Source organism: Gossypium hirsutum, chromosome D07 (assembly GCF_007990345.1).
Source record: "Gossypium hirsutum isolate 1008001.06 chromosome D07, Gossypium_hirsutum_v2.1, whole genome shotgun sequence".
In the NCBI taxonomy this organism is placed as follows: Eukaryota; Viridiplantae; Streptophyta; class Magnoliopsida; order Malvales; family Malvaceae; genus Gossypium; species Gossypium hirsutum.
In genome coordinates, this window is record NC_053443.1 from 19,240,290 (window position 1) to 19,264,835 (window position 24,546).

The following is a 24,546-nucleotide window of genomic DNA, read 5'->3' on the forward strand; positions in this document are numbered from 1 at the left end:
TAAAAAACCAAAAATTATAAATAAAAAGGGTAAATTACAAAATATTCACTCAATTTTTATTAAAATTCTTTTTTGCCATTGAAAAATTACATTTTGATCACTAGCATTATCAAGTCATAATGTTTTGGTCACTCTCCTGTTAATAGCAATTGCAACCTTAATGGAAGTGTGATGTGGCATTTTAATTTCAAGGTTTAATATCTAATTTAACCCATGAACTATAGTTAACGTATTCAATTTAATACTTTTATAACTTTTTTAACACTAATTCTAAAAACAATTATAGAAAACTGTAAAAATATAAAAATATCTTTAAAAAATCTGGAAATTCATATTTTTGAAATTATAAAATATTTTTACAATTATCTTTATGTAAAAAATTTAAAAATCATAAAATTCAATAAAAGTTCTATAAAAAATTATCTAAAATCTAAAAATATATAAGTTGCAAAAATGATAAAAAAATTATTTTAAATCCTCTTTACCATTGGTTTCAGAACTGGACCGAGTAATCGAATTGGCTGAATCTAGAATCAATCAACAAACCAATCAAGAATAAGGAGTTGGATCAGTTGACGCACAAACCGGTTGAACTGGCTGGTTGGACTCGTAGAATTGATTCGATTTTCTTTTTTAATTTATTTTAATTTTTAATAATCCATTCAATTGAATCAAATGAACCAATCGATTCGAAAATTAATGGTTAACTGATTCGACCATCAGTCTAATTATGAAATCCGTGTCGTTTATAACAAATTATAACAAAAGAGCATTTTCACACCAATTTTAATTATTCTAAACAAATTACAACAAACTATTAACTAATTAAAATATTATAATAATTCCTCCATTCATGTCCTCCAGTCAAGCTCATTTTGTATAGTGCTTGGTTAGAATTTCGAGTATCAAAGTCTTATTTTATTGAAGTCCACGAAGAGTGAAATGCTTAAAATTTGGCTAATAAGAATTACAAGTGAACATGTCTTGCTATAATCGAAATAAAAGTGGTATGTGCTAAGTGTTTATTATTGTAAATGAAATGACTATAAATATATTATGTGATTAAATGAACACGTAACTTAGTCAAATGTGAAATTTTTAAAACAAAGAGTTAATAAAGTTCAAAGCATAAAAGCTATTTTGAACACTTAGAATATTTTAGACTCATTTCTCTAACATCTACAAAACTTTTAAAAGTCAAATCATCCCATCTTAACCATTTCAGTTTGATTATTTGGGTTAATAGAAATGAATAATTGATGGAACACATGTGAATCTAAAAGTGAGTGAAGAAGAGAATAAATGAATGCTTAATACATGAGAAAAATTATTAATATGTTGGTAAGCATATAAAGTGATTAATGATTTGAAAACATTCTTGGATGTCTTGAGCCATAATGAATGAATTTTTAAGTAAAGAGAATTTAAGCTTTTTTTGACTAATGACCTATAACATGTGTAATTTTATAATTGGAATAAGACTCAAAATAAGTTAGAAGAATTAGTAAATTAGGGAAATCTTAATGTGCTTACTAAGCTCTACGAGTTTAATGCGTTAATGGTTTAAAACACATAGGTCTAAAACTTATCGACAAGTTTAAACTTTAATTTGGGAGCATCGTGTCATTGATTGTGATTTTAAAATTTATAATCCAATAATTGATTCTACTTGGCATTAAACTATGGCATGTGTATAAAGACTTAATTTGGTTTAAAGTTAATTTAGTTTGAATTTTAGAGTTCCAAATCATTTCGAAAACAAATGAAATCAATATGGGTTCAAAATACCCAACTCAAGTACAACAAGTTAGAGTTTCTAATTTGTTTTTCGAATCTCATAAAGAGAAGAACAAAAATTTAAGATTGCATCTCAATCAAAAGATAATTATGGTTGGAACTGCTGAAACGATTTTTTTCATGTTCTTAATCATCTGAAAACAAAGATGATTGGAAAAAATTTCTCTCGTTAACCAATTATTCTTACCATAAATTCTAAAAATGAAATTGCTTTTATTTTTTTAATCATTGGGTAACAAGTTCTTTTTAAATGTAAGTAAGATATGAACAAAATATATAAGAGTATGAAAATTTAAAAACCTAAATGAAAAAAAAAGTTACATTATTAAAGAGAAAGCAGTTAAAGAGATATTTGTATTTTAGAATATTAAATAAATTAATTTAATCCCTATATTAAAAGGAATAAAATAAAATAAAATAAAAATAGGTTTAAAATTATTGTTTTAAAAAATATCATTTAACAAAATTAATATTTTTAAAAGTGAAAATTTTTATTTGAGATCCAACTATAATTAAAAAATATAATTTTAAGAATATTTTTTATATAATAAATATTAACTCTAATGTAATTTAAATTTATTTAATTTTTTAGATAATATAGGGATTAAATTGATTTTGGAATGATAGTCCCACGGCGACGGGGAACTCTCATGAACGTTTGCCTTTATTAAACCCTAATGTTTTGCTCCTTTATTTGAGAATTCTTCTCTTTCTTTTATCATCATCTTTCTCCTACCATCGTCCATCTCTTCTCTCTCTCGTCTCTGCAAATCAATTGTGTTTTTCTTCCCTTCTCCCACCGCCGTGTCCGCTGGTTTTTCCCGGATCCGACCCGTATCCGACACGGGTAAGTCACCCCCAAATTGCCGAGTTCGGGTAACGAAGGTTGAAATTAACAATTTTCTTTGATTGATTCAGAAATTATGGTGTCTGGTTTAATAAATGCAAACCCTATTGTGTACGAGAAGAAAGAGCGGCGGGTTCGTAACGAAGCAGCTGTACCTGATGAATACGCTGTTGAACCTATTGACCAACTAGAAATTTTTTATATCCTCTTTTTTGTTTTTTTTAATCGCTCTATTGTTTATTAGTTCCTTTTAGTTTATGCAACTTATTGTTATCGTTCTGTGTAAAGAATCTCCATCAATTGAGTTAATGCTTTCCATATTTACATCATATTATGGGGAGCAAGTTATTTTGATTTTCTTAACATTCTTAAATCATATTAGAGATATAAAGGATCCTGAACATCCCTATTCTTTGGAAGAGCTTAAAGTAATAACTGAAGATGCTATTGAAGTTGATAACGAGCGAAGTTATGTTAGGTACGATGATCAAATTATCTCTTATTCTCGCTTTTTATCTGTCATATCAGTTTAAGCAAATCTTTTTCTTATTCATTTGTTCCTTATTCAGGGTCACATTTACTCCTACGGTTGAACATTGTAGTATGGCTACGGTTATTGGTCTTTGCTTGAGAGTCAAACTTATGAGGAGTCTTCCTTCTCGCTACAAGGTATTGCCTTTTTTATGTTTTGAGCTAACATGTCATTTCTAGTGCTGTATGAGTTATGTAAAGTCAATCTTTGTTTCCTTGTTTTGCATTGGTTAAGAGCTTAGTTGAAACAATGTTTGGTGCCCTTGATTTAAAGTTTTGGATGGTAGAAAATTGGGAAGAAGAAAGTGGAATATTAGTAATTTGCTGGATTTGTTCCCTGAAATGGAAAGTAAATCATTACTTCTATTGTTGAATACCTGAAAATTTGTTTATCATTTCGTCCATCTTGATAACTGAAGTCTGAGACCTAAAATTTTGAATTCTATCTTATTAGATATGATACATTGATCTGAGCTTCTTGTTTTGCTTCAGAAATATCACTAACTACTAAGATTCCTTTGGGGTTTTCTTCCATGAGCTTATTGATACTTTTAAGTTTGCTGCTGGACTAGTTTGTGACTGAATTTTGTTGTAAACGGAGCGGGAAACTCTGACTTGATCTTTTGCTGAATATGGTGATTTGTGAAGCCCTTTGCTCATTCTTTTATACTGCCCACGTGTGGGGCCTTATCATTGCAATCATATACCTCAACTGATGGTTAAATGGTTCAAATATGATGAGATGTCAAGTAAATGAATTGATTAATGACAAGTTCTTAACAATTTCCTATAGGAAAAACCCTGTTTCACAAAGTTGTCTGCATCTGCATGTTTTGTTCATTAACAATCCCATTGAACAATATGGAGTTCTTAGTTCCTATAGATTATGTTTGGGTATTCTATTGATCATATAAATTATATATGGTTCTTATTCAGCAGATTCTCTTTTCAAATTCTTGCCATCTTTTTCTGACTCTCCCTTTTAGATGCTCATGACTGTTCTTTATTGTGTTTAGATGGATATAAGGGTTGCACCTGGAACTCATGCAACTGAAGCTGCAGGTATGTCTCTCTTCTATCTCTGGTCTTCAATGCCTGCTTTGTTTCCAAAAATATGTTGTGGAAGAGGTGATTTCCATATTACGTTTAAATAAGTATGGCATAGGCGTGTACACGAGATCCTGTGCTCAAAATTACTTGGGTTTGGCTCTAAAAGCTTCAAATTCGGCTTAGTCATTGTTGAATTAAACTTGAGCAGCTCAAGTTATCGATTGTGTTAAATTCGAGTATCCTAATACTTACCTTTGAGCTGCTCAAGTTTATGTTTATGTACTTTATTTTTTAATTAGTATTAGAAAATCTTAATTTGAACTTGAGCATGAATAATTGAGTTCAAAACTGAGCATATCTTTACCAAGTAAATGAGCTTAATTGAACGAGCTCAACTAGTTTGATTTTTATCTTGATCTCAAACTTTAAAAGTGAAACTCGATTGGCTTTTATCCTTGAATTCTGGGTTGAGCTTGAGCTTCTTACTGCTCGATATAAGTTCAACTCGCTCAGCTTGATTACACCTCTATTGTGGTACAAACTTCAATTTGTGGTCCAACAAGATAGAATGTAAGCGAGTGAATATTTATATGATTGAAATAGGGGGTTAAGTCATGGTATTGCAGCAGCAGTTAAAGCTCATTTCTTTGCTCTTCTCTAATGCAGTTAATAAACAACTGAATGATAAAGAACGTGTTGCAGCTGCGCTAGAAAACCCTAACCTTTTGGATATGGTTGATGAATGTCTGGCTCCATCCTATGCTTGAATTTTTTATTATTACCAGACGTGGTGAACTAGATTTGTTTTTCTTCATACAATAAACTTTACTTTGTCTCTTTGTATATTTCATTTTATTCGTATGAACTTCCCTACTTTGGTTCATAATTACAGATTAAAGTTTGTATTTTTAAGGCATAATGCCAAAAATAACCCCTAACATTTGACTGATTAGTCAATTTGAACCTTGTTTTTTTGAAGCACTTTAGCCTTCCATCTTTCAATTTTGGTCAATTCAGTTAAATTTGGACGGAAAAGCTGATGTGTGATGTGTCCGTTAGTTGACCAACGGTCAACATCTGCTGATGTGCCATTCCACATGTACAAAGTTGGTATGGCGTTATTTTATCTTATATGTCATGTATTGTAATCTTAAAATGAAAAAAAAAAGAAAAATAAGAAAATTTTATAAAAATTCAAGAAAAAAATTATTGTTTAGGGAAAGAAAACAAAAAGTAATAAAACGTTTTTGTGGTTGGAGTCGAGAGTTGGGGTTGAAGGTTTTGTGGTTGGTGGGAGTTTTGCGGTGGTAAGGGGTTCTATTATTTTATTATTTTCATAATTTATAAAAATGGTTTTGAATTTTTAAAATTTTCTTTGAATCGTAGAAGGTTGCATTGTTATGAACTGATTCTTTGTAATTTGTTTGTCGGTAGATTTTGATGTTGCCAATAACCATTATTCAATTAATATCATCAAAGTTTCATATTATACCAGACAAAATTCACTGCAATCGAAAAGTTTCAAGTCTCAACCCCAATAAAGAACAATGAGAAATCTTACATTCTAAAAACAATTGGATAGAAATAATTTCTGAATTTTTTAATCATTTTATTTTTTTGAATTTTTGCTAGCTAACAGACACGTCAGTTTTTCCATCCAAATTGGAGGCTGAAGTGCTTAAAAGAAAAAGAATAAGAATAAGGGCTATTTTTGACATTACGCTTTTTTAAGTACAGTTCTGATGCGTAAGTTTTGTATTCAGTGCTAAGTTTACAAATTGAGAAACTAGCCATTGATGTTGGAGACAGGTATCCTAGATTTCAAGATTCGAGAACCAAGTGCCATTCTTGTGTAAAGTGCATCGATAGGTTTCTTTTTGGGTCTCCTTTAGACTGTTGGCCATCGAACAAGACATGCATTTGTGCTTGTAAGCTTATATACCTTTCTCAGGTTCTTCATTCTACCCACCGCCTCCATCCATACATTCCCTTTGTTTCATTCTAACCCAGCTCTTACCCAGTCATGGCTATCCACAGCACATTTATATAGCCTCTCCTGAAATACCATTTCAGCTTATCGAAGCAAAAGCAAAATCCTCCTTTTGGATCACTTGCCTTTCTCCGAATAATTCTTCAACTGCAAACTAGTGTGTAACAAGGCAGGGTAAACTGAAGCACTAACTGAAATTTCTTTTTGACATGTCTCTGAAATATTCAAGAACTTCGACTTGACTTTGCCAATGACTCGCATAGGGCTCTGTATATATGAGGTGAAACAGGAGTCAAATTTTACTTCCTACTTTCAAATTCATCTAAGGATGAGCAAACTGCCCATACCACTAATTTGCTGATAACCTTCCATTATCAGGCAATAAAAGTAAAAAATACTGAAAATACCATTGAGTTCCATTTTTTCCTTAACCTGCTATTGCTGAAGTAAATGCAATGACAGGAACTTCCTTATCCGAGTTAAATGCGTCATCTAGGATCTATTTTGCTGTGTCAGCATGTCAACCAGTACAAAGTGAAACTATTTTCTAGTCCTGGTATTTAAATTATCTTTTAGCCCCGTATATTCCAAAATTCAATGTTAATTAATAAAAACATGGCGCATGATAAATGACATCATTCACATTCATAATTTTTAGGATAAACTGTGATAAAATAACTTAAATACTAAAATGGATAGAAAAATTAAATACCAAAATGAAAACAAATATTATTCAATGGCTAAATTGCTCAAAAAATAAAGTACAAAGCCATATTAAGCAAAACTATTTAAATATAAAAAAGAAAAGGACAAAGAAAGCTATTTCCTGATCTATTAAGTTTCCCAAATATTTCTGCAAATAAAAAAATAGCATAAATAAATAAGCATATTAGTTTTTATAATTTTTCATTGATGGCGACAATAAGCTCTAACTTGAATAAATATAATTACAATAAAAGGTAAGGAAAAAAAAGTGCCAAGCTTTTGAAGACCAAACTGGTAGGTGAAACTTTGAACTAGACCTATCCGTGGACGGTGAAGGAATCCGGCTCATTTTTTCTACCTTCCTTACCCAAACCTGGGCTGGGTTGGGCCCAGGTCGGCGTGTGGAGCTAATTTTTTTATTAAATAGCACTAAGGGTGAATTTGGATGGACGGTGCGTTTACCCGCGGTTAGTGTAAATACAGCGGTGACGGTGAGATTAGATATTGTAGCGATACTGTAGCGTGAGACAAAAAGTAAGCTAAACGCACCGCACCGCATCCAATCGCCCATCCAAACCCACCCTAAGGTTCATCTAAATTTGAAAAAACTTTGTTCAAGACCTCGAATATAGGCGAGTAATCTAAGCCCTCGGAAAGGGCTACTTGGAGGGAGTGGACAAGTATTTTAGGACTGACTTTGTTTCATAATCAATCCTGGATAAATTGCTGTATGCAGTATATGCTAATTAACGAAATCTACCAACATATAACCAGTAGGTTTTGCATCTTTCAAAAGGTAAAAGGACTTCATTCAAGAGGACCTTTCTATAACGAAAAGAAAACAACCAAAGCAAACCAAAGAGAAAAAGGGAATGTTTTCTAAGTATGACATTCGACCAAAGCCTTAATGTCCATCTTGACTCGTATTCAGGCATTTGTATGGAGGATATCATTATGCAAATATGTGAAAAAGCTAAAAGAAAGAGACATACATGTCCTGAACACATACCGGTATTCAAGATTCACTCGAGTCTGGATAACATAGCTCATAACAAATGGACTAATGAAAAAAAAATTGGGAGCCGCATTCAATAGGACATAAACTACATGAGGAAAAAAGAAAAGAAAAGAAAGAATAGTCAATAATTGGTGTATATAGTAATATCCTAATTGATCAATTCTACCACTTTGCAGACAATAGGCTGTGCATCTTTCAAAAGGAAAAAAGAGGTAATCTAGAAGATCTTTTCTATTCGGAAAAGCGAAATTAACCAAAGATAAAAGGAATGCTTCAAGACATCTTATCAAAGCTCTCAGGCCCAAGTTGATTCATAATCCATGTTAACTAGACTCTTCATCTTCTCTAAAGTATCAATGTCATTTTGTTGCGGATGGCAAGAATTGAGGATACGATCAAGATCCCACAAATTAATGCAACAATAGAAGTAATATCAGTTAATGATTTTATGGAATATCCTAGCGTTTTATTTCTTTCGGTCAAGCCCTATAACAAAGGGATTAGTATCCTTATTATCATGTGCTACCTAAATTAGTCAGCCTAGCCTTGTCATTTAAACAGCAGAATGTAATGAAAGAGGCAAGCAGAAAATTATTCAACTTGAGATAGACATCCCTCTCTCTTGAGCTCCAAGGTTGGTAGCCCCCTTTGAAGAGCTCCACTCTTTTCCCAATCCTCTCACCATAGATGCCTATAAAAAATCCCAAGTAAAATCGTCCCATGCCTAGCTACCAATCTAAGCTTCCAACTATGCTAGGAGTCATTGGAGATTAAAACAACCAGATGAATCCAATAATGGAGATGATGAGGCACATGTTGGAGGAACAACACGAAACAATCCCCTTGGAGAACTCATCACACTTTGGCAAGCATGGATGATAGAATAATACACGAGCATATTTTATAATATGCTTGCACGAACCACCACTATGCTTGTTGACCAACGCCTGGATATTTTCACAGCAAGGCAATTAGACTCCATTCGTCTTGATGTGGAAATTCACCACCCTACAAATTTGGTGTCAAGCTGTCAGCCATGAACCTTGCTAGGGCGTTCGAGAAAAAGCTCCAGTCTATTGAGGGGAAACCCCACATTTACAGTGAGGCAACATCAAGACAAACTCAGAATATTGTAGGAATTCAAAAAGGAACAAGACCGAATAGCAGTGCAGAGTTTGAAGAACAGGCACAACCACCAACCTTCATCAAACGCTTGAATCGGGTTGAAATGGCAGAAAGAAGGGCCACAGGACTGTTACAATTGCGATGAGACATACACTAGTGACCACAAATGTGAACACGTCTTTGGGTAGGAAATAGCAGAGACGGAGTAGAATGAGGATTCAGATAGTGTTGCCACTACCCTGGAGCCTGAAGTTCTCTCCGTGCAATTTGAGCTTGAGTTGGGGGGGGGGGGAGTGATGTTATGAATGGCAAGATCAAGAGAATCAAGACAAGAATCAAAGATGCAGCCAGCAGCCAACATCCAACAAATTAAGGCAACAATAAAAACAATATTAGTTAAGTGTTCTATAGGATATTCTGAAATCTTATTTGTCTTTTAGTCAAGAAGACATTATTCTACTTGAGATAGGCTGCTCTCTCTCTCTCTTGAGCTCCAAGGTTGGTAGCCCCTTTCAAGAGCTCCACTCTTTTCCCAATCCCCTCACCATAGGTTCTCATAGAAAGCCCAAGCAAAACCGTCTCGTGACTATATCCCAATCTAAGGCTTGCAACATATTTGGACACGAGGATGAGAGCACCAATATATGGAAAATAAAAATAAAAATTAAAGAAGCATATTTGTGTTGGATTCATGCCCGTTTTCACTTGAATTTGGGTAACATAAGTTTTAGAAATGGAGTAGTGAAAAGAAATTCAGAAGCCATATTCAATGGGAAATAATCTACATGGAAGAATTGATGAATAAAAAATAATTGGTGTCCATACTTATATGCTAATTAACCAAATCTACCACCACTTAGCCAAAAAGTTGTGCATCTTTCAAAAGGTAAAAGGAGGAAGTTAGTTTCAAAGACTTTTTACATTCATAAAAGAGAAATCAACTAAAGAAAACCAAAGACAAAAAGGAATGCTTTCTGACATTTGACTGAAGCTCTGAGGCCCAACTTGACTCATAATCTATGTTGCTGGACTTTTCATTTACTCTAAAGTACTAGTGTCTGAGAACTATGTTCAACACGTATTGGACATGGTCTGAGGGTAAGAACCTGCAAATATATGAAAAACTTAGAAAGGTTTAGCATATCAGGGTTGGACAAATGTCAGCATCCAAGATTGACTTGAGCCTGGGTAACATACCTCATACTGAATGAAGTAAAGAAAAAAAATTGAAAAACCACATTCAATGGGAAATAAAGTACATGAAAGAATTGAAGATCATTCTTTTTGCAACCTTGGATTCAACCCAAGCAGTGAAGCAAACAAATAAAAGATTCACCTAGAAAGGTTTAGCATACCAGTGTTGGACAAAAGTCAGCATCCAAGAGTCACTTGAGCGTGGCTAACATAGCTCATACCAAATGAAGTAATGAAAACAAATTGAAAAAACCACATTCAATGGGAAATAAAGTACATGAGAGAACTGAAGATCATTCTTTTTGCAACATTGGATTCAACCCAAGCAGTGACGCAAACAAATAAAGATTCACTTCGAAAGGTTTACCATATCAGTGTTAGACAAATGTCAGCAACCAAGATCCACTGAGCCTGGGTAACATAGCTCATACCGAATGATGCAATGAAAACAAATTGAAAAAGCCACATTCAATGGGAAATAAAGTACATGAAAGGATTGAATATCATCCTTTTTGCAACATTGGATTCAACCCAAGCAGTGAAGCAAACAAATAAAAGCTTCTCATTCCAGTGCCATCTGCTAAGTTTCTATTTATACACACACAAGAAGGAAATAAGAATAATTTAATTAATCATATGTTCAAAATAGCCACTACAAAGCAGCTAATTCAGTTTTCCTCTCATTTCCAAATATCATTTCTTTGTTTATTGAATACATTGGTTGATGCTACAGAAGTCATGCATGCCTGAATAATTTCATGCTAAGCCAATGGAAATATACAGCAACCACAAGTACAGGAAGTGTTAAGGGTACCAAGAAGCAGTAATACCTGCTAAAGAAAGGGAAGCAAAAATCAAGGAAAAAAATATACAGGGACTTCAATATTTTAACAACATTAAGAATAAAAAAGTACTTGTAGAACTTTCAGTCTAAGAAAAAAGGAAAGTAACTCTTTTGTAGTACTAACAAGTTTCAAATTGCAGCCCACAACAAGGCTAATTGATTTTGCCTTGGTAGGAAAAAAACTAAACCACTACATCCACACAATATGAAAGCAAAACTCTGCCATAAACCCAATACATTTAATACACGTATTATATTCATGTTTAAGGTTTTGAAAAATTTAATATTTGGGTTGCATTTATGTTTACATGGATGGCACAGAGGAAAACAAGAAACACAGCATGCATACACATTTTGCCAAGTCTAGCCAGAATATCAATACACATATCTGCTTTGCCATAATTTTTTCCCTAGCAGGTTGTAGCATCAGCAATTGGAATGGTCAGATATACATTCACCAAAATAACCTTGACCAACAAAACATAACAAGGTATGCATCCAACATAGCCCTAACCATAGATGTAAACAAGACACCGAACTTATAAGCTACTCAAGTTAAAAAAACACCTCAAATTCAATTCAATCTTTAATCATAATCGAGCAGGGCTCAAGCTATTGACCTAACCGAGTTTGAGTAGCTTGCAAGTCTAATAGAGTTTTTTTTTATAATATATATGTTTACTTTTCAAAAATTAATTTACTATTTTACACTGCATATATTCTTTAAGAACCCTAAAACCTATTGTTTTCCCCATACCCCTTTTCAGCCACACACTATCACTAAATCATAACTACTTTCATCGATCTAGTGGCATTCTATCTTTCATCTCATAGGATAGTTGCAATTAACATTCTTCCCTTTAGCATTAACATAAAGAAAGCATTGCGAGAGACTCAGATCTTAGACAGACACCCATGCCTTTTCTTTCTCTCCCTCAGTCTCACCTTCTCTCCCATAGTCCCACTCTCACACAAGGCTTTCTTCCATTTTTCCCAAAATCAAATCCCAACCGTGCCTCCATCGATGCCTCCGACTTTCTTGTTTGGCTCCTAAATTTTTGCTGAAACCTTCATTTGCTTCACAAATATCATCACTGCTTCATTTTAACCAACTGTCTAATGTTTTAGATGTCTCGAGTTTGTGATCTGCTTGCTTGTGGGGTTAACTTGTACACTCCTGGCAAGTATTACCTTATACTACAATTTTCGTCTTATGTTTTTCCTTGCTATTCCAGTTTTGGTGGCTGCTTAAACTGCAAATATTTGTTTAGGATCATCTCTACTCTTGAAAAAAAGTATTATTATTTAAACACTCAAAATTGTATGTTAAATGAGCTCGAGCTCGAGCTCAAGTATGTGGATAAAGTAAACGAATCTAATTGAGTCAAGCTCAAATAGTTCGATTTTATCTTGAGCAAAGTTGGAGCTTAGAAAATATTATTCGAGTGAGCTCGAGTCGACAATCAAGCCTTGAGGTTCAAATCATTGATATAGGTATTTAATAGCAAAATTCGGATCAGACTAATTTGGATGATCAATAAATCCATTTATTGTCTACTTATTATTTACTATTCGAATCTAAATCAGATTCAATACTCAGCATAACTGATCTCTCCTATAAGTATCGGATTATACTACTATCCAAGGAAAAACAAGCTTTTCTTTTTGCTCATTTTCTATAATCCAAACAGAATCCTGGCTCCTTGCAATCTAAGAAACAGAAAAACAGCAGTAACCCGAAAATTTGCAAAGCAAAACCGAAGGAAAGGAAAATTGAAGAACATAAAACGACAAACGGAAATTACCTGTCATTTTGGATGGCAGCAATCAGAGTATAATTTGAGGGCGGAAGAAGATGGGAGATGAAAGCGGTGAAGAGAAATCCGAGCAATACAAGTGATCCAATTCCCACCAACAACCACCCCCACATAGTCGATTTGGACCTACTACTACCATCCCCAGAAATCACCATTGATGGTTCGATTAACGCATTTTCAGACCTGAAAAAGAAAACAGATCCGAAACCTAATGAATGGTAAAAATCCGGGACTCAACTCGGATTGAGGGAAAAGTGCCAATACCAGATTCAGAGGTTTTTTTTAAATGATAAAAATTAAAGTATAATCTTAATGTTCGTTTAGAGTTTTCTGTCGGTTAAAACATCCCTTAATTCCCTACCCTCAATTTAGTCCATACTTTTACTCACTATATTTTTCATATTTAAAATTATCTATTAGTACTTTTAAAATTTTTCTCATCACAATATTAATTTTTTTGTTATATAATTATAAAGTAAATATTTTTTTTCGAAATATCATACTAGTAAATTTAATAAATTTTTTAACAATATTGATAATTTAACTTGTATTTTAAAATTTAAAAATTTAAAAATAAAGTATTAAATCTTTGAAAATAAAGTAGGGACTAAATTATGGACGAATGGTACAATGATTTGGAGTATATTTTAACCATTTATGTTTCTATAACACACCAAAATTTTTTGTACTACACATGACATTCTTCTGAGATCGTGTTTAGTGAATTTCAAGAAAATTTCGAAATAAGTGAAATTAAAGGAATTCATAAGAAATTAAATTGATATTGGAGATGAAAAATCCACTAGCTACTTTAAGTGGGAGGCTCTGATATTAATTGTTGAAACAAATAGTTGCTAATTGCTTAGAAAACAAAGTCCAAAGTGATGGATGTAGTGGCCTCTTCAATTGCCATTGTGATAAAATTTAAAAATAATAACACAAATGATTGTTTACGCAGTTTAATTTTTCTATGTCTATAGAGCTAACTCAGTTTGTAATACCCCAAAATATAATGGGATAGATGAAATGAATAACCAAATAATTAAATAGGTTTGATTGTTAAGTTTTGGTAGTATAATGGATTATGTGCATGTGCTTATTGAATTATTGTTATAAATGCTTTGAAATGATTTGAAAATTTACATAGTTAAGTCTTATTTGGATAATTCCATAATTTTTTCTCTCGATTTTATCTAAAAGGTTTTATTAACATTACAATTTAGTCCTTAAACTTTTCTTTAAATAATTAATTAAAGTATTAAAATAATATAATTAGATTTTGTTTTATTAATTAATCTAAAAAAACTTGATTACGAGGTTTAATTAGAAAATATTATGTTTTAATTGAGTTAGGACCTAATTGGAAAAGGGGTAAAATAAATTAAAATATTAATAATGAGTCTTGACTATGAGTATTAATTATAAAATAGGAGTCTATTAAAAACTATAAAATTAAATAAGTTAATAAAGAAAAAATTGATTAAAAGTATAAGCTAATAAATAATAGGTAGGCCTGAAATAGATATATACAATTAAGTGACTAAAATTAACATGAATTGAGCTTTAGTATTATTGGTTAATAACTTGGTAGAAATTTTAGGGAACCAAGGTTTAAGTCTACTTTTTGCATTTTTCCTCTTCATTTTTCCTTTGCTTACCTATGTTCATGTCACACAAATTCCCTTCTATTTTTATTAATTTCTACAGAATGGTTTAATTACCAAATCGACCCTTAACTTTGGAAAAATTTACAATGATGTCTTAAAGATTTATAAAGCTTAGAAATTTACCCCAATCCAATCCCAACAAGAATTCATCTCTTATCCTTCTTCAAAATTCAAATAGAAATAGAATTCTATATCTTTTTATCTTCTTATCCTAATTTGAAATCATATATTATCCTTCTTCAAAAATTCAAATAGAAATAGAATTCTATATCTTTTTATCTTCTTATCCTAATTTGAAATCATATATTATCCTTCTTCAAAAATTCAAATAGAAATAGAAATCCATATCTTCTTTATCATCTTATCCTAACTAGAATTCAAATTACTCCTTTTGAAATCCTAGAATTTATCTTCCTTATTTATATTTATTCCTCTTTTCTTTTTCATCTTTTCCTTTGAAAATATTTTCTCTCCATTGTTGATAAATATTTTTGTTCCCGAATCAAAATCTATTCCCGATTTCAAGTCGTTTCTTTACTGGTTGATTTTCTGTCAATTACATCTCGTATTTTCATTAAAATTTCGACCCCTGTAGGAGATTGGATCGAGCTTGAATGAAGGGTAATCGCCCAATACCTTGGAAAAGTCATGTGTGTGTCTTTTTTATGAAAAATCAAGTCAAAATTCGAAACTGCCTAATTGCACACGGCCTACCACATGGGCATATGGCCTGCCTGTATGGACCACACAACCTCACACACAACTATGTCCCCCTATTTTCCCTTACATCCATGTTTTACACATGGCCTGGTCACATGGCCGTATGGCTCCTACACCTGACCCTTTCGTATCGTACACGGCCTGTATCTTCACACATGGGCTGGTCGTACGGCTGTGTGGCCCTTGAAACTTAAAAATTACATTTTTTGTCTTATATTTAATTATTTTATGCAAGTCAATCCTTGATTAAGTTTTTAATGGCATCTAGAGAACTAGATTTTACAATTAGGTCTTAGATTAGGATTAGAATGAGTATATGCATGATTGAATGAATTTATGATTTAATTGTTTATGAATGTTGACATAAATCCATGAATGATTATATGGTTACTAATGTGACATAATTGCTTATGAATGATTATATATATTTACTAATGTTATTCGTGCCGAATAAATGTTTCGCATGCTCTAATGATTGATTTATTAATTGCCCCTATTTTTGCAATGAGATAGAATGCTGAATGAAATATTGAATGAACGAACTGAAAAGATCTAATTATATTGCATATGCATGGGGGGAGGATATGAAAGGTGGAAGAACAATAATTCATATTAACTGCATAAATGAATGTTCGCTGTGTGTTCACAGCCATAGTAGATTCCAACTGCGACGGCCTTACTATGTACCCACAGAATGGCAAATTCAATCTGCAATTCTATTTTATTGGGCGTCCACGATCACTCTGATAGCTTTTATTTGCGAGCAGTTATGGATCATTAGCCAAACGGAAGCTTTTATTTACACCCAATAATGTAGTGGTAAAAGTCCATGAGCGAAGTAAAAAGGTAGAGGGGGTCTAGGGAACTCCCTATTTGGAGTGCTAGTGGTTGAGGGTAGAATTAACGAATGATAAATGAAACGTTAAACAAATGTTGCATGCCATACTATGCATACTCATTGAAAAGTACATGTTGAAACGACTAAATTGATAAAGGTGCATATATATAATGTGAATGATATTATGACTCTATAGTTGATTTTTTCAATTAACTTTGACTGACTATTAATGTTCTGCTTGTCTTGACAAAAATGAATTGCAATATTGATTTGATTATTTTGTGAATTTGATTATTATGATTGACACACATATTCAAATATTGATTTGATTTATTGAAAAATGACTCCCACTGAGCTTCCATAGCTCACTCCCCTATTTTCCATCTTTTCAGAAAGCTCAAAGGACTAGAACACGGGCTCGACATACGGAGAGTCTCAACTTGTTGTGGACTTTACTTAAGATTATTATTATTAATTCTATTATTATTATTATTAATTTTATTATTATTATTGTTATTATTATTATTATTATTATTATTACTGTTTACTTCAATTATGGAACTGTGACATGGGTTATGGGGTTTTTATAGACTGATCATTTAGGATGCATGATTTTAATTATTAGGAAGTTATGAAATTAGTTGAACTGCTATTTATTTTGTTATTATTGATAAGGTTATAGGATGAGATTTAGTATAGTTTCTTTTATATATATAAATGATATAAACAAATTTATTTATGTTAATTAATTTCCGCAATTATATCCATGATCATTTTTGGTTGATTTGAATGAAAAATTTACTTGTGTAAAATAGGTTTAGAACTGAAAACCGATTTGAAAAAGACCAGACCACTTTGGTGGTTAATGTGATCTCTTCAACTCGGGTCTAGCATCTAGGCCGGGTTGGAGAGATTACACAGTTAGTAAATACATTATCTTTAATCCCAATACAAAAATGGTTCGAGCTCCATCACACCTTGGTATAGAAACCTAACTTTTGTATCTAAATATCTAGATCACTCACCTGTAAGTTCTTCCTCTAAGAACCTAGACAGTAAACACATTTTTTTACTCTCTCAAATGCACTCACAAAATAAGTTCCACCATGAACAAATAAGTACTTTCAATACTTAGTTACAAAATTTATACAAGTCTCTCAATATATAAGAGTTTTAAGACTTGCTAATTGTTAGAACCTCGATTTGCTCTATCCTCAATTTGATGTTCAAACATATGTTTGAATAGAGGTTTGGACAGAATTGTTTAAGCAGATAAATGCAAGAAGCGAAACAATGAGAAAAATAAACACAAATCCAAAACATGAGTAAAAGAGCTAAGTAAAGAGAGAATCAACACATGATATTTGTTAATGCAATTCGAATTTACTAATCTTACATACGTAGAGCCTCACTTAAAGAATGGTTTTATTAAAAATTCATTTGGTACAACTATTGGCTAAAGTTCAATCTAACCTCTCCCAATAGATATTTGCAACCTTAAAGTTGGACCCGAATTGTTACGAATCACTCTCCCCTATCTTACATTATATACAATATCTTTACATAAAAATCCCTAAACAATAAGTGTCTAAATACACCCCAAACAACTAATATCTTGCATTACATATAATATCTTTACATAAAAATCCCTAAATAATGAGTGTTTAAATGCACCCCAAATGGCTAATGAGGAAGTTAATAGGCTCAATATGGCAGCTTCCCTTTGCAGATTTTGTGAAGATACAATCATTAATTTAATAATCCTTGAAAATATCCTCCAATATCTATACCAACATAAATCCTTATTATCCAAGATAAATCAACATATTAATGACCAAAAATAGCTTAATGGATAAAGATAAACCTTATTGGATAAGGCAATTCAATCTCTAAGATTCTTCAAGTTCATAGAAAATATAAGAATACTTATTCTATAGTATAGCATAAAATCCACCTTTCATTTTTTTGCTTAGACCATTTAAAATTAGCCAGACATAGTAAAAAATGCCAACACTTAAACTAACCTTGAGTTGTCCTAATGGCTTGTTCAAACTACTATCCATTTGGTTGTCCAAACAAGCTATCCAGACATGAAAAAAACATAGTGTCCAACAAGCAGATCAAGGGAATGTTTGAATATGAGATGGAATTTCAGAAATAAGATAACTAAGGGCCCAATACTAACATACTAGAGATAAATTATAATTCAATCCCTTATTAAACAACAACTAAAATAATAAAAGACTAATGTAAAGTGGATTATTATAGATATGTATTCAATGTTATTTAGATCCAATCTCCATAATTCAAGGGATCTGATTACTTGATCCGATCCAATCTAATCTTCAAGATAAGTTACTTCAAATAGATTGATCTTCTTTGCCGATTTTGCATACTTCTACAATACCAACATCATTCAAAACTAAAATATTTAGTGTAACACCCCTCGCTCGGCCCAGTCAACGGACCTGGGTTACAGAGTGCTACAGAAAAGCAGAGAAATTCACATGCAGGCTGTCAAAGAAATTTATTTTAAAGTCATCATAGTTCTTATTCTAGTCATACATATGTATAAACGTTTATGAGACTAACCGAGGTTTAAGTAGCTTTATTAGTTTCAGTGTTTTATAATTCTATACGGATATTATTAAACAAAACACGCCAAGGTGATCTGTAAAAAAAATGACCATCCAAGCCTATCTGTCAAAAGTCTATTTGTTACGCGTTCTTATCACTTTATTATTATCTGCCCAAATATTCCACTTTCATAAGTCCACAAATTATCCAAAATGAGTTAATATATATTTTTAATACACGCAACTTTTCCATTTTAAGCGTACTATTAGTTTACGCCAACATTGAACCATTTACACAAAAGAGCATATACATATATATACACAATGTTTAAAACATCATTATTTGTTTCATATACAGTTTCACCAAGTAAGCCTTATATACATGCCACTTGACTCGATGTAGAGTTAAAATATTTCTACCAAAAAAGGAGGTGGATAGTATGAGTTGTGAATCAATATGTCTACCGAGTTCTGTGATACGGTCGTTGAAAGCACCAAAAATATCCTATCCCTAATAAATAATGAAAAAGAATAGTAAAAGGGAAGTAGGGTCAAATCCTCAGGGACTGGATTTGCACAATATCTTGTTCCGTGAAATTTCAGGCAGAATCTTGCCCAAGAAAACCTGCGTTCCTGAAAAAAATAAGAAAATAACAGAATTAAAGATTTGGATCTGGAAACAAAAAATAAAATAAAAATAGAATTAAGAATATTGAATCGAAAATTTGAGAAATTAAAAATAGAGTTGAGAGAAAGAAAATTCTTATAGGAGATTCCAACCTCCAGTTGTCTTGTTTTGCCTTGGGTTCAATCCTCGACTTTTAGATGACCCTTCCCAAACCGAATAAGCCAGTTATAGTGGAAGAGAACGCCTAAGACTATTAGCTCCAAGGATTTAGACTTACGATTTGGTGGAACCTGACTCTAGGTAACAATTGCTTCTGTGAGATCGTCTTATGCTAGATCAACGCTTCTCAATGGTGAATCCTACGCCATTTTGTCTCTTGGGCTCGCCAACCTCTAACGCAGTAAGCTAACAAACCGACTGTGCAACCTTCCCAAAACATACAAAGCGGCCGCCTTTGCATACGTTGAAAAACTTACTTCTTAAGGGACATGGACGGAAGCGTCAACCCCGTAGTGAGTAGAAATGATGAATACTCGGCGAGGAGGCTAAGTACGGACTCTAAGCCTCAAGAACCCTTTTTGGGGAATATCGATAACTTTCGGCTAGATGGGTTTAGTGGCTCATGGTTGTGGTGGAAAAGAAAATAAATAAAATAAAAATGGAGATTTTATTGAAAGAAAATATGAGAAGAACAAAAGCCTAGACTTTTGGGGAGAGAGTGTTTACAGAAAAAGATGGGATTCTTTTTTAGTCACTTCACCCCCTATTTATAGTGCTAGGGGAGATAGTCTAATCCTACTTAAATTCCCAAAAGATAAATACATTTAATTGAAGATAAATAAAGATAAATAAAATAAAATCCTAAAATTAGATAATCCTTAATAATTATCTTAATATTAATTATCCTAATATAATTAAAATAGAGTTTGATAGAATAAAATCACTTTCTTTTTCATTTCAACCCTTGTGTCGTCCATGCTTGCATTTTTGGCACCAACTTTTCTTTGTGTCTCACATTGACCCATTTTATCTCTAAATTCACACTTTTGGCCCTTAATTTTGCTTTTGCCTCAAATTTAGTCCCTATGAGATAAAAGATCATAAATAGCTCAAATTAGCAGGATCATACTCAGAATAAATACATAATTAATACATAAAAATACGTTATTCTAGAGTGTTATCATTCTGCCAAAATCTCCACAGGGAAAGAAAAAGATAAGTGGGGTAAGCATTAAGTATGCTTAGTAAGTACATAAGTTTAAAACTTTCAACTTGCCTTGCAAAGCATTCGCACATTTATAACACTTAACTAATTTTTTTACCCTACCAACACATTTTACATGTACAATGTAAGTACATCATATTCAAACATATAACACATCTCAAACATTTCATCACTCAATTATATCTTATTTTAATTTGTATAAATCATTCAGTCAACACTTTTAATTCAGAAACATTCAGCCTGACTACTCTGTATGAACAAAAAGGAATACGCGAGTAACCATTTGATAACATATCGGATTGTTCATAAGAGCTTTCCAATCGATAACATGCCAGATGCACATAGGGAAAAACTCATATGCTAAACATTTTCCCTGATAACATGCTAGTTTCTCATAAGAGCTTTCCAACCGATAATAAACCAGATGCACATAGTGCAAAGCCCGTAGGCCAAACATTCTCCCACGGTAACACGTTAGTTTGCTCATAAAAGCTTTCCAACTGATAACATGCCAGAATATTCAAAGAGATTAAATTGGAGATCCGCAACAAATGCATGATTCTAGAAAAATTCAGTCAACTTCCTCCATCTTCTTCCCATCACCCTTTTTCCCATATAGTGCTCAAATACCCTTATTGGTATACCAATTGTATCCTTTGTTCATTTGGCTCTATATACATAACAAAACTTTCTTTTTACTGATTAATACCTTTCACACCTTATCAATACAAGTTTACCATCTTTTTGTGATGGTCACTAAACTAACTATAATTACGACAAAGGCAAGCGCACCTATCGAACAATAGTATAGCTATGGTGAGTAGGGAATATCGTATCCATGAGGACTAGAAGTACTAGTAATTACTATTTTTCTATTATTTAGTCGATAAATTGAAGGGATTATTTTTAATTTAAAATTAACTAAACTAATTACCAAGAACGCAACAGAGAGTGAATTAGGAAAATAATCGAATAAAACCAATGAGATAGACAATACCTAGGAAAGAATCCACCTAGACTCCATCTATTATTCTGAATCTAAATTAAACGATTTATTCACTTGTGTCTTGATCTGTAGAAATCCCTAAATTATGTTAATATCTCTTTCGAGAGTAAAAACAACCGACTCTAGATTGATTAATTGAAATCTCTTTCTAATTAAAACCCCTATTGTCGCATTAATTTAATCTATGGATTCCACTATTAGATTTGACTCTAATTTAGTAGATTATGTCGCCCTATTTCTAGGATTGCATGCAACTCCACTCAATTATGCTAAATCTACTCTTAAACAAGGACTTTTGCTCCATTGAAATAAGCACATTAAACATGCATTAATATCCTGTAAATATTAAAACATGAAATAATCATACATAATTGAGAACAAGAATAAAATATTTATCATGTAATTCATAAATTAAATAATAAGATTCATCTTAGGTTTCATCTTCCCTAGGCATCTAGGGAATTTAGTTCATAATCTGGAATAAAACCATCTCAAAGTTAGGATAACAACAAGACATAAAGAAACACGATAAAAACTTCTAAGGAAATTGAATGGAGATCTTCAATCTTGAAGAAGATCCGCTTCTGAGTTGAATCTGGTGGCTTTCTTCGAGTCTTTTCTTCGTTCTTCTTTGCATGTCCCCTTAGGTCCTCTTCCAATATGTATTTATAAACTTTAGAATGCTCAGAAACCCTAAAAATTAGGTTTTTACGCGTAAAAGGGAAACAGGGTACGAAATTGACACAGGCTGGCACAGGGGCGTGTGACTAGCCTGTGTCTCACACGGGTGTGTGCCCAGCTCGTGTGGAAATGCTTAGGCCATGTGACTAGCCTGTGTGTCTTACACGGGTGTGTGCCCAGCTCGTGTGGAAATGCTTAGGCTGTGTGGATCCTGAAAATAGCTATTTCTATCCGATTTTGGCCTGTTTTTCGCTCATTTCACTTTCCTATACTCACCTAAGTATAGAAAATGAATTTAAAGGATTAGGAGCATGAAATTCACTAATTTACATAATAAATCATCCAAAAACTAGTCAAGAATGGGATTAAAAACATGTTAATTTTATGGTTTATGATTTTTCTATATACATTCACATACAACATTTCATAAATAAACATAAGCACTATATGAACTTACCTGGTATAGTAGCAGAATTTGAACGATCAATCTGTGATCTTTCCTTTTCCTCTGTTGTCTACTGGTTGAGTTGGTTCTTGATATGCAAAACTGATTAATCAAGAGAGCCTAGAGCTTTTCGTTCTTTTACAGAGAACAATGTTTTCGATGAAGGAAAGAGAGAATGAGACTCTCTTTCCCTCTACTTCAACTTATAACATTTAACCTCTTAATTTCATCATTAAATGTAAATTAACAGGTATTGGCACTAAATGTTGACACAACCGTACTATCATGCAGGAGTTTTTATTTACCACTTTGAACCTTGAACATTTTTTATTAAACTCATGTGACCAACTTTTCACTAATTCTTATTATTTAGTCCATACATTTTCATTTCTATACTGCTGACCGAATTCACCAATTCAAACATCAGTAAAACATTATAACAGGGTGGTAAATATAAATAAACAATATTTACTAACTTTATCGTTGAAATTGTGGTCCCTAAATAACTATTTCTGACACCGGTGTAAGTCGGGCTGTTACACATTGTGTTAGTCGTAATAGCCACTGTCATTAGCACTTCGAGAACCATATTAAAAACACTTACCTCAAAAAAAGGACTTTAGGTATTGGATGTAATGAGTAAGCATACTGGCTTGGAATTATTTTTTTGCCTTTTCTCCATAATATTTGTTTTTTTTATCTTTAATGAAGCTTGTTACTTTAAATCTTTTTTTGAAAAGAACATGTTTACTTGATTTTTTCATATTACATATTAAAAACTTGAATCCTAAAAGAACAAATTTTTTTTGTAAAAATAAAACAGTTTAAAATATTTTTTTTAAAAAGAATCTAAACAACCAAAAAAGAACTTCTACGCTAGATGAGCCTAAAAAATGCACAAACACGACATAGCAAGACAATCAAGCAAATAAAAAACCCAATGCCAACTTTGCAAATATAGTTTCTACTCAAAGAAAATACATGCATATATGCATAAGATGGAACTAAGGTTAAAAAAAATTGAAGTTTTGGTATGAGATTTCTTTAAAATCTAAGTTTTTTTTAATTATTTTTTTTAAAAAAGCTGGATTTTGATTTAAGAGTTTAAAAATAAGGCTTAAGAAAAATGCTTTTATTAAAAAAATAATTTTTTTGGGGGGGTTCAAATAGGTGGAGTAGATTTGCATAGTGGTTTTAGTAAAGGTGGAAGGTAGCAACTCGTTATTATTAATGGTAAAAAGTAAAAATAAACAAATATTAAAGATAAATTCTCCTCCTCATTGGCTTTCCAATGATCTTAAAGGGACCAATGATTTACTTCAATGTCTTAATGTCAGTAATCTTTCAGATATCCTAACAAAAAGGCTCCTACTTCACTTGGAATAAAAATCGACAACCAAATTATGTGTTATGGGAAAAACCGGATACAACCTTTGCTAATCATCAATGCTTTAGTCACTGCATGAACTTATCTGTCATTAATCTTCCCATCATTCACTCGGACCATTGGTCAATGATTGTTTCAACCAACAAAAGTAGTCATTTTTAAAGGAGGCCTTATCATTTTGAAGCTATGTTGACCCTTCATCCACAATGCAAGGAAATTATCAAAGAATCCTATAATTCACACATTGAGGGATCACCTTCTTATAGCTTGGTTTATAAAATCAAGATCACTAGCTCTTCTCTAAGTAAATGGAACAAAGACACCTTTGGTGACTTGCAGAAGAGAAAGATGAAACTTGAAAATGCTCTCATGATTACCCAATCTAACAGTTATTCTTCATAATCTCTCGACAATAAAAATGCAATCAAGGCCAATTTTGAAATGCTTGAGAAACA

General features: G+C 32.3%; 1 protein-coding gene and 1 long non-coding RNA gene across 3 annotated transcripts; one reads left to right on the top strand and one right to left on the bottom strand.

Annotated features, from left to right (window-relative positions):
• The first annotated feature begins 2,421 nt into the window (after positions 1–2,421).
• Positions 2,422–5,200, top strand: LOC107954298 (protein AE7). Its single transcript, XM_016889810.2, has 6 exons — positions 2,422–2,644; positions 2,716–2,844; positions 3,017–3,122; positions 3,214–3,313; positions 4,192–4,237; positions 4,892–5,200. Exons 2-6 carry the CDS (start codon positions 2,721–2,723, stop codon positions 4,990–4,992), a joined length of 477 nt encoding a protein of 158 aa, XP_016745299.1. The 5' UTR covers positions 2,422–2,644; positions 2,716–2,720; the 3' UTR covers positions 4,993–5,200.
• Positions 5,201–5,918: 718 nt separating this feature from the next.
• On the bottom strand, positions 5,919–13,315 carry LOC107954297 (uncharacterized). 2 transcript variants are annotated; one of them, XR_005916239.1, is made up of 2 exons: positions 12,907–13,315; positions 5,919–6,482 (listed from the first exon to the last, which is right to left on the bottom strand). It is a non-coding gene; the product is annotated as an uncharacterized lncRNA (long non-coding RNA). The 2 variants fall into 2 exon arrangements; XR_001699488.2 differs by lacking the exon at positions 5,919–6,482 and adding an exon at positions 10,742–11,087 and having other exon boundaries at positions 12,907–13,285.
• Positions 13,316–24,546: the final 11,231 nt, after the last annotated feature.

Coding starts and splice junctions, on each gene's coding strand:
- LOC107954298 (XM_016889810.2), top strand. CDS start 2,721: ATGGTGTCTGGTTTAATAAATGCAAACCCTATTGTGTACGAGAAGAAA. Junction 3,314..4,191: donor GTCTTCCTTCTCGCTACAAG/GTATTGCCTTTT, acceptor TATTGTGTTTAG/ATGGATATAAGGGTTGCACC. Junction 4,238..4,891: donor TCATGCAACTGAAGCTGCAG/GTATGTCTCTCT, acceptor TCTCTAATGCAG/TTAATAAACAACTGAATGAT.